At 36.1% G+C, this 10,020-nt stretch overlaps 2 protein-coding genes across 2 annotated transcripts in view; both read left to right on the top strand.

Moving 5' to 3' along the window:
* The first annotated feature begins 3,885 nt into the window (after positions 1–3,885).
* LOC127188577 (olfactory receptor 4F15-like) lies at positions 3,886–6,133 on the top strand. The gene is made up of 2 exons (XM_051145007.1): positions 3,886–4,099; positions 5,403–6,133. Exons 1-2 carry the CDS (start codon positions 3,886–3,888, stop codon positions 6,131–6,133), a joined length of 945 nt encoding a protein of 314 aa, XP_051000964.1.
* A 1,269-nt stretch (positions 6,134–7,402) lies between these two features.
* LOC127188412 (uncharacterized) overlaps positions 7,403–10,020 on the top strand; it is a 123,696-nt gene continuing 121,078 nt past the window's right edge. The window contains 3 exon segments of the mRNA XM_051144878.1: positions 7,403–7,635; positions 8,900–9,014; positions 9,165–9,338. Coding sequence (XP_051000835.1) covers positions 7,403–7,635; positions 8,900–9,014; positions 9,165–9,338 — 522 coding nt within the window.

Here is a 10,020-nt window from a genome sequence, read left to right as displayed (position 1 = left end):
TTGGGAAAATAATGATTGTATATGATAGTACAGAATATGTGATATAGCATATTTAATTATGATGTCATGGTGTAATGGAAGGCTATGTAATTCAGAATTAACTAGAATGTCATTACTGATGAACTGACATAGGAGAGAATTTTTGCAATATGTAACCGGATAATAAAAAACACTAAGAGATATTTGGAATAAAATGAAGAAACATATATTCAGTAATGTAATAACAAATGATGTTTGAGATGGACAGGGCAGAAGCTTGGGAGAAAGGCAAAAGAAAGATTGCATGATCTTTTCTGCTGTACTAAAAACGTCTGCAAGCAGAAATCACTTGAGATTATAAGCAGTGAGTGTAACAAAGAAGCATCAGGAAATATTCTATGTGTGAGCATTTCAACTGCCTCTCCATTAGAGTTTATGGTCTTTCTTCTTGCTCTTTTCTATTTTCTCCTGTATCTTTCTGTTCTGTGTCCATATCCCATCTCCTCTGTTTGCTACTTTTCTCTACTTAACTAGTATCCACTAACTAACTGATGTGTAATTTTAGAGAAAGCTAACACTAGATTGTTTCACAAACTTGAGTTTAGTGTTAGTGATAAATCTCTTGCTGACGATGTTCTTTATTGAATTGTGATATTTCACAAGAATATCACTGTTTTCATATTTGCAACCTATGTTATAATTTTTAAAGTTTGTGTGAATGATTTTGACATTACTACGTGGAATTTTAGGGTTGTTTATCTGGATCCTCTTCTTCTGTAAAATAAACCACTTTTAAGTTGGCAGAATACAAGGTTGTTTTAGCCATCTAGATAACACATGAATATAAACTCAGGAAGTAAAAACCACATGGAAGCCTGTATTTCCAGATTCTCCAATGGTGGTACTTAATGTGCACTTTTGAATATTATTTTTCGTTCAAATGGAATTTTTCTATTACTAATTTTATTTTAAGTTCTCCAAAATTCAAATTGTAAATATTTTAAATTTACATGTGAAAAATGGTTTATCTAATAACTTTAAACTATCCTATTTGATAAATGAACAATTATGTATTTAATAGATTGATTTGCACTATTCAAAAATAATAATATATAATATATGTTGTGGAATAAATGTTACTTATGCATAAAACACTTACTTTTGGTGATAGATTCCTAGAAATCAACTTAGTTTCTCATTTTAGTAATTTTTTTCAATTTATAATCTAAGAGTGAAATAAAATATTTTATTCTGGAATCTTGATAATACTGTGAATTCTTTCTCTCATGTACGTCTATCTCTTTCCATGAATATTTGTCTATGTTTTTCTTAATTATGTTGACTATTAATCTAAAATCCAGCAAAATACCAATGACTGATAAGGTAAATAAACCTAGTTGTTAATAAAGCTATTAGCCTTGTGTGAATATTTTGTGAATTACCTGCACATACCTTCCTTTGCCTTAAAATTATACCTACTTGTTACAGCACACGTTTATAAAGCATAATAGTATAAATGGTGATAGTTTTTCAAGCTATAATTAATTAGTAATAAATTTTGATATATACAAAAAAGCCAAAGTAAATTGGTCAGTTGTTCAACCATTTAGAAAAAAATAAATCTAATACCATTGTTTTCTATCAGTGTGTGCACATACAGTGAATATGTTTGTTCATGTGTGAGTGCACGTGTGTGTATGTAAGCAGATCCTTGTGCACGTGCCTGAATGTTTGGAGGTCAGTTAACATTAACAGGTGTTGTTCCTTACATGCCAGCTATCTTGGTTTTGTTTGAGTATGTGTGAGAGAGATAGGGTCACTCACTGGCTGGCCGTAGGCTCACGACTGGATAGTCAGTGAAACTTATGGATCTTCCTGTCTGTCTACTGGAACTAAAGGCTCGTATCACTACGCTTGGGTGATACCAGGCTTTTTTACCTTGGTTCCCTGGATGAAATTTAGGATCTCATGCTTGTATAGCAAGCACTTTATGCACTGAGTCATCTCCTCAGACCTCACTTTTGATCTTGATGCTTTTCTAAGCTTTATTAAAAAAAAAATACAGAATGTAAAACTTTACACTTTTGAATGTAAATAATTTTGGTTCCTCACTTTGAATGAGCAAAAGTTTTAGGAGTAATTATAGCTTCTTAGATGGGAAATAAACTGTCTTTTACCTCTGTAATTTTACCTCCATGTCTTGCTTAGTGTTTTTCTTGAATTTAAATTATAAAAATTTAACCGATACATAAAATACTGTAGGATTTCACAAATGCTCTGACAAAGGTATAGATAAGTATATATTGTGTTTTATTCAAATCAGAATTAACTGAGCAATCCTCTGAATTATTTGTCATGACGTTGTAGAAATGTCTATTTTCTTCTTCTTCTTTCTAATGTTCTTCATTTCCTATCTACATAATCTTCACTGAGTTGCCTATTTGACCTGCAATGTTTTGGCACTGACATCTGCTCCTACATTCTAACCACCATCATGATCTTCCTATCTTGTTTTGTTTCCCAGCATTTTATTATGACAGCAAGGTGTTTGTGCCAATATATTCTACTTTGTGAATATTCAGTATACTTTTTTTCAGGTAGACCCAGGCTTGGTGTAAAGTGCCACATAAGGAGAAGAAGTAACATAATAAAAAAATTACTGTCAGTGCTATGAGTCTAGAGGGAAGTTTGGAAGGAATAATGCCATGGGGTAAACAGTTATGTGTGGGCTAAACAAATTATTTGATTTGGTTTCATAAAGATGATAAAGTTTACAGGTTAAGACATAAAAGGTAAATTGATATATTTGTCTATATAAAAATTAATATTTGATCATGTTTTTGAAACTTGTCAATGTCAATATTATATGCTTTAAACTATTAAATATATGTACAGTATCATAGAGATAATCAACTATCAGGTAAGCATGACAAAAATCATCTTTTTTTTTTTTTAGGAATATAACTCCTAAATACAAGCTTCTTATGCATTTTGTCTCATCACATTTTTATGTAAAATACATTATTCACCTTCTTACATAGCATTTGTTTTGGTTTACTTGTATTTAGCTTTTTAATATTAATTTTAATGGTCTCTTTTAAAGAAGCTATATTGAGTTACAGACTGATTGTCAATATGGGAAACTCTACTGTTCCCATGTGGCATTATTCACAAATTTCATCTGATTATGAAGAATTTGAGAACACGAATAGAAATCAGTAAGATTTCTCCTACTGTTTGCTTCTTCAGATAGTACAAAAGTAGATTTACCATTTTCAGGGTGACTATGAGTCTATCCTTTGATGAAACAGTAAAGTTCTTAATATAAGCACTTAATCCAATAATTTACTGTTAATGCATTATCCTTGTCTCAAGATTACTGCCTAGGCCATTTCAAACCTCAGGCACTCTAATTCATTTTCTGTGGTAACTGTTACTCTCTGACAGATTGTAGGCATATACCATTGACATAAACCAACCATTCACCTATGTCTTTTTTTTAATCTTACTCATCAAGGTTTTGTCTACACTTAAAACTATTTACCCTTCAGGTATTCAATCTGCCTACAATTTTCCAGAAACAGGACCACTGTCTTACTGAAGAACATAACATCATATTTGGAATATAATAGAATCTCATAGTTAATATTAGTAGATTAGAGGCATATTCTTCAAAGTATGGAAGAACATAAAGACTTATTTTCCTAACTGGCCCATATTTTGGAGACAATTAAGTGTGTTTGTTTAATGTTTTATTTACTTTATATTTTACTTTTTAATATAAAATTATGTATTGTAATTAGTTCACAGACAAAAGCATTCCAATGCTAGGTTAATATTTTACACTTATGGTAACTGCTTTGCTTATTTTGTTCTGGGTATTGTAGATATATCAAGAAAGACCCAATGAATGAAGGAAATTTCTCTGAAGTGTCTGAATTTATATTCCTGGGACTATCAATCTACAGACCAACACAACACTTCCTCTTTGCACTCTCTACAATATCATACGCAACAATTTTCCTAGGAAATTTCTCAGTTGTGTTTACAGTGATCTTTGACCCTCATTTACATTCGCCCATGTACTTCCTTTTAGCTAACCTTTCATTCGTTGACTTCTGTTTTTTTTTTTTTTTTTTTTTTTTTTTTTCTTTTTGTTGCTTTTATTTTATTTTTTTTTATTAATTTATTCTTGTTACATCTCAATGTTTATCCCATCCCTTGTATCCTCCCATTCCTCCCCCCCCCCATTTTCCCATTATTCCCCTCCCCTATGACTGTTCCTGAGGGGGATTACGTCCCCCTATATATTCTCATAGTGTATCAAGTCTCTTCTTGGCTACTTGCTGTCCTTCCTCTGAGTGCCACCAGGTCTCCCCCTCCAGGGGACATGGTCAAATGTGAGGCACCAGAGTATGTGAGAAAGTCGTATCACACTCTCCACTCAACTGTGGAGAATATTCTGACCATTGGCTAGATCTGGGAAGGGGTTTAAAGTTTACCTCCTGTATTGTCCTTGGCTGGTGCCTTAGTTTGAGCGGGACCCCTGGGCCCAAATCTGCCTATCATATTGTTCTACTTGTAGATTTCTAGGACCCTCTGGATCCTTTTATTTTGCTGTTCTCCCATGCGTCTCTCATTTAGAGTCCCAATAGGATGCCTTCCCCTCTGTCCCAGTTTCCTGGTAAGTGAAGGCTTTCGTGGGACATGCCCCTTGGGCTAGTATGCAGATATAAGTGAGTATATACCATTTGATTCTTTCTGCTTCTGGGTTAACTCACTCATTATGATCATTTCTAGCTCAATCCATTTATCCACAAATTTCGGGAATTCCTTGTTTTTAATAGCTGAGTAGTATTCCATAGTGTATATGTACCACAGTTTCTTTATCCACTCTTCTACTGAGGGACACTTAGGCTGTTTCCATGTTCTGGCTATTATGAATAAGGCTGCTATGAACATGGTTGAGCAAATTTTCTTGTTGTGTGCTGGAGCATCTTCTGGGTATATTCCAAGGAGTGGAATAGCTGGGTCTTGAGGAAGCCCTATTCCCATTTTTCTGAGATAGCACCAGATAGATTTCCAGAGTGGCTGTACTAGTTTGCATTCCCACCAGCAATGAAGGAGTGTTCCTCTCTCCCCACATCCTCGCCAGCATGTGGTGTCGCTTGAATTTTTGATCTTAGCCATTCTGATGGGTGTAAGATGTTCACCAACCCTACATCTGACAAAGGTCTAATATCCAAAATATATAAAGAACTCAAGAAATTAAACACCACCAAACCGAATAACCCAATTGAGAAATGGGGCTTGGAACTAAACAGAGAATTCTCAACAGAGGAGTATCAAATGGCTGAGAAACACTTAAAGAAATGCTCAACCTCCTTAGTCATCAGGGAAATGCAAATCAAAACAACTCTGAGACTTCTGTTTTTCTACGTCAACAGTTCCTAAGTTGATTTCTGACCTGTACTTGGGACACAGTATCATTTCATTCCAGGGCTGTATATTCCAGATGTTTATCCTTCATCTCCTGGGAGGATGTGAGATGGTGTTGCTGGTAGCCATGGCTTGGGACAGATATGCAGCCATATGCAAGCCTCTCTACTACATGACCATCATGAGCCCACGGATGTGCATTATACTCCTGATTGGTGCCTGGGTTATTGGTCTCATTCATTCAGTAGCTCAATTAGCTTTTGTTGTCCATTTGCCTTTTTGTGGTTCTAACGAGATAGATAGTTTTTACTGTGATCTTCCAAGGTTCATCAAATTGGCCTGCGTAGACAACTACAGAATGGAGTTCTTAGTTACAGCTGACAGTGGATTAATTTCTCTCAGTACCTTCTTCTTATTGATTGTCTCCTATATCTTTATACTGTTTACTGTATGGAATCAGTCCCTTGGCAGTTTGTCCAAGGCCCTCTCTACACTTTCTGCTCACATCTCGGTGGTGATTTTGTTCTTTGGACCATGCATCTTTGTGTACATGTGGCCATTTCCTACTGTGCCAGTGGACAAGTTTCTTGCCATCCTGGACTTCATGATTACGCCCATCCTGAATCCAGTAATTTACACTCTCAGGAACAAAGACATGAAGGTGGCAATGAAGAGACTGAGTAATAAGATACTGAACAGCAAAATTGTTTGCTAACTTCCTCACAAGAATGTACAACCTGAATAATGTATTATAAACACAAATGTTAAATGAGCCCTGCAACTTTGACATGATGTATTATTACAGATTGATAAATTTGAGTAATGTGTTTCAAGTTGGTAATGGTATGAATGCATATATATTAGTTATTTGATATATATCACATATTTATTGGATATTTGTTTATAAATAATATATTCATTATTTATTATTATATATTTGTTGGCTATTATGAAATGTATATTTTAGATTCTTTGAAAAGCATGAGTGGAAGTGAAAGTAACAAGCTATCCATTATTTCCACATCTGAAGAAATTTATCATTGCCTTCTAGACATTTCTTGTGTTGTTTTTCTTATTTGGGACTAAGTTTAATCAAAGCTGGATTCAGACTTAAAATCCTTCTGTATCAGCCTCCTGAGCACTGGGATTAAAATGTACACCATCTCATATTACTTGTGTTTCAGTTTGTGCCTGTGGTGAGTGAGTGTGTATGGTGAGACTTCATGTTGAGGGTGACGCTGAGCAGGAATAGGAAACAGATGCAGTTTGGAGTAAGAGAGGGTGCAGAGTAAAAGAAGTAAGGTGGAAAGGTTGATTTTAGGATGTACTTTCCAGAAATGTATTTAAAATGTTGAACTTACGTGGGAGCTGAGGCAGTGGGTTCTCTAGTAGCTCCCAGGGGAAGAGTAGTTTTCAAGAGTGGGTAGTGAAGACGATGGATTGTATGAGTAAAGGAGGAAAGGAAGAAGAAGAGGGAATGAAGGAGGGAGAGGGAGAGGAGGAAGAAATGGAAGGGGAAGTGGGAGGGGGAACAGAGAGTTGGAGGTGGAGGCTAACGGAGAGTTGCTCTACAGTGAAGATGACAAATGTGCCTTTAAGACATAACTCAGACTTTGATCAAACTCCACTGATATTTGAGAGTATTTGATGGAACACAGATTTACTTTCCTGCAGTGAGTTAGCCCGAAGTCTCTTGTACAGGCACAAGGAAGACCTCAACCCCTAAGGGTGTTAGGTTTGCCAAGGTTCTCTATTGTGCATGCGCACAATGTTTACCAGTATTGCCTGGCAACCTGGATTCTATCAACTGTATAGGGTGTCAGAAGCTATTTTCTCCTGGGATATAAACTTGGCAGGAGACCTTGTTGACATATTTTTATTTTTCGTAAGCTGATACTGAGTTTTGCAATTAGTGGGTCTAAGGAGAAAGCCTGGGGAAATCTGAAGGAGTTGGGAAGGTTGGGTGAGACCACTAGGCTCAACCATGAAGAAGAATCACAGGATTAAGGAAAAGACACCTATGGGTTTCTATGATGTCCCACGAAAAAATTTCCTGGACTTTTTACGTGATATGAAAAGAATTTCTGTCCCTAATGAACCCAGATACAAACCTCTCAAAAAGATTCACCGGGCTGCAAGCAAGGGTGATGCCGAGAGACTGAAGAGAATGATAAATCTTGGGAAACACAGCGTGCATGACAGAGACTTTAAGCAAAGGTAAGCAGGGCCTATGAGCTATTGGAAGGGACCTGCATCGTGATTAAGAGACCTCCTCCATTAGGTCCAAAGAGTTGGGTAAGAGAGCCAAAACGAGAAGAGGACCTCTCTGTGCTCTGCTGCCTCTCGATCCACAGCACCACCTGATGACTTGCACACCCACTAGAGGTAACTACTCTAGACCTTTCAACTCCACTTACAAATTAATCCTGATAAATGATGAATTTATCAAGTATATTTCTCTTCTCTATCCATCAATTTTTTCATCATTAATAACAAGAACAACTGTGGTGTAGTGTAGCATTCATATTTTGCAATTTTTTTTGAAATTTTTAAATTTAGTATAATTTTATTCAGATTACATACTGAATGTTATCCCCTCACTTGTATTTTCCTGCTCACACCCTCCCTCCCTCTTCTACCTTATCACCCCCCCCCCACCCATACCTATGACAGAAGGATCCTTTTTCCCCACCATATAGCCACAGCCTATCAGGTCTCATCTGCATAGCCTGCTTCCCCTTTCCCGTTCCTGCCACCCGCACAAGGGAAAGTAAACAACTAGGGGCCCCTAGAGTTCATGTCAGAGGCAGTCCCTGCTCACCCCACAACCATGGAGGATGAGCTGTCCATCGGCTGTATCTGAAGGAGGTGGGAGGTCCAGGTTTGCAGCATGCATTATCCTTGCTTGGCACAGCAGTTTATGCCAGCCCCCTTGGATCCAGAACCACTAGCCTTGATGGGTTTTGGTTGTTGTTGTTGTTTGTTTGTTTTTACTATTTTTAAAAACTTGACACTTTGCCCTCTCTAAGCAAATTATTATAGAATCCTCAAGTTAATTTTACTTAAACCTATCAGATTAAAAGTCGTCATATCCTTTTATATACTTAAAATCTTGTCCGCCAGGTAGAAAAATAGTGATAATTGTAAAGTGAGCTGTTAAATGAAAGTAGATATTCTAGAAATTTTACAAACTTCTTATTGACCCATCACCATGGTGCTCTGTGAGACAAATACTAGTTTTGATCTTTGTTTTATTGACATCAAGCATATTGCCTTTTTACTAATATAGTGAGTATTGCAAGCTAGCAAATATTTCCATTTTTTAATAAGGAGTTAATTCAGAGGTCAGAAAGGTGGAAGAATCACTTAACATTACATGTTTTAGAATTATGTTCTATTTGATATTTCAAGATTATAGGAGTAATTGTTGATTTGGTGATAGTATTCTAGAATGTCATTAAAAATTTCCTTATTTCCGTAGGACTGCTTTGCATTTTGCCTGTGCCTATGGCCAGGTAGAAATGATAAGGATTTTATTGAGAAATAATTGTGACACTGATGCTGTTGACAGGAACTCCATCACAGCTCTGATGAAGGTATATACATATTCAAATTCAGTATAACCTTGGCTTGATTTAAATGATCATAAAACAAACTTACCCCATGAACATGTCACTACATGGTGATCCCTAGGCGATGTTTTGAATTCTTTGAAAGAGCAACCTTTTTCTTGGTATAATTTCCAGGCTATAGAAGACTGGAAATATAGTTGGGCATATATTTTGTTGAAATTTGGAGCTGATCCAAACATTGTGGACCAAAATGGCAATAATTCTCTCCATTACGCGGAGTATAAAGACAACAGAATACTGGCTAATTGCTTGCTTAAATACAGTGCAGACATGGAACAAAAGAACAAGGTAAAGTTCACCCTACTATAGTCTCCAGATAATATAACATTTGTTCATGTTAATAGTAATACAGGTAGGATTAACTTCCCGTGTTAGAAATGCAAGCATTCCATGAATGAAAATATTTTTGAAGTAGCTTAATTGTTTGAAAATCTGACTTCATCTATGTACCCTTTGAAACAAGTATTAGAGTATAGAATGTTTCTGCATTGAAGGCTGGCATTTCAAAAACACTATATTTGCTCAACTTAAAGCTTTTCTGTGTCTGTATCGTCCTCACAGGGCTTTATTTCTAACTTGCATAGTATAACACACTTGGAATGCAAACCTTCCCTTGCTCTTGAAACTGTTTTAAAACACAAGCGAAGCTGAAAACGTTGTGACAAAGTTAAATCTTAGCTGCTATTGACAAGCATCCAATGATGTATTTCTCCGCGTTAAGACTGAGTCAACGAAGACAAAGCCAAGTTATGATCAGAAATATGTAGCCCATTCTCAAAATTAGTCAACTGGAGGAATACATGCCCCCAACTCCTCCGGGACCTTCTCCAATAATCACCCTATCTACTCAACTCATGGCACCCTTCCTATAAGCAAAACCCAATAAAAATAAAAAGTGAGTTTATATTCATTTTTTTCTGTGCTGTCTACTTGGGTGGCTGTCATTCTTGAGTTTCAACATGCATCAAAT

Source organism: Acomys russatus, chromosome 4 (genome assembly GCF_903995435.1).
Source record: "Acomys russatus chromosome 4, mAcoRus1.1, whole genome shotgun sequence".
Classification (NCBI taxonomy): domain Eukaryota; kingdom Metazoa; phylum Chordata; class Mammalia; order Rodentia; family Muridae; genus Acomys; species Acomys russatus.
Note: the sequence above shows the minus strand (reverse complement) of the source record. Positions and strands in the feature narration are given on the sequence as shown.

Bases quoted from the DNA above. Each gene is read 5' to 3' on its own strand.
- LOC127188577 (XM_051145007.1), top strand. From the start codon at position 3,886: ATGAATGAAGGAAATTTCTCTGAAGTGTCTGAATTTATATTCCTGGGA. The intron at 4,100-5,402 runs GTTTTTTTTTTT...AACAACTCTGAG, and splicing joins CCTTTCATTCGTTGACTTCT to ACTTCTGTTTTTCTACGTCA.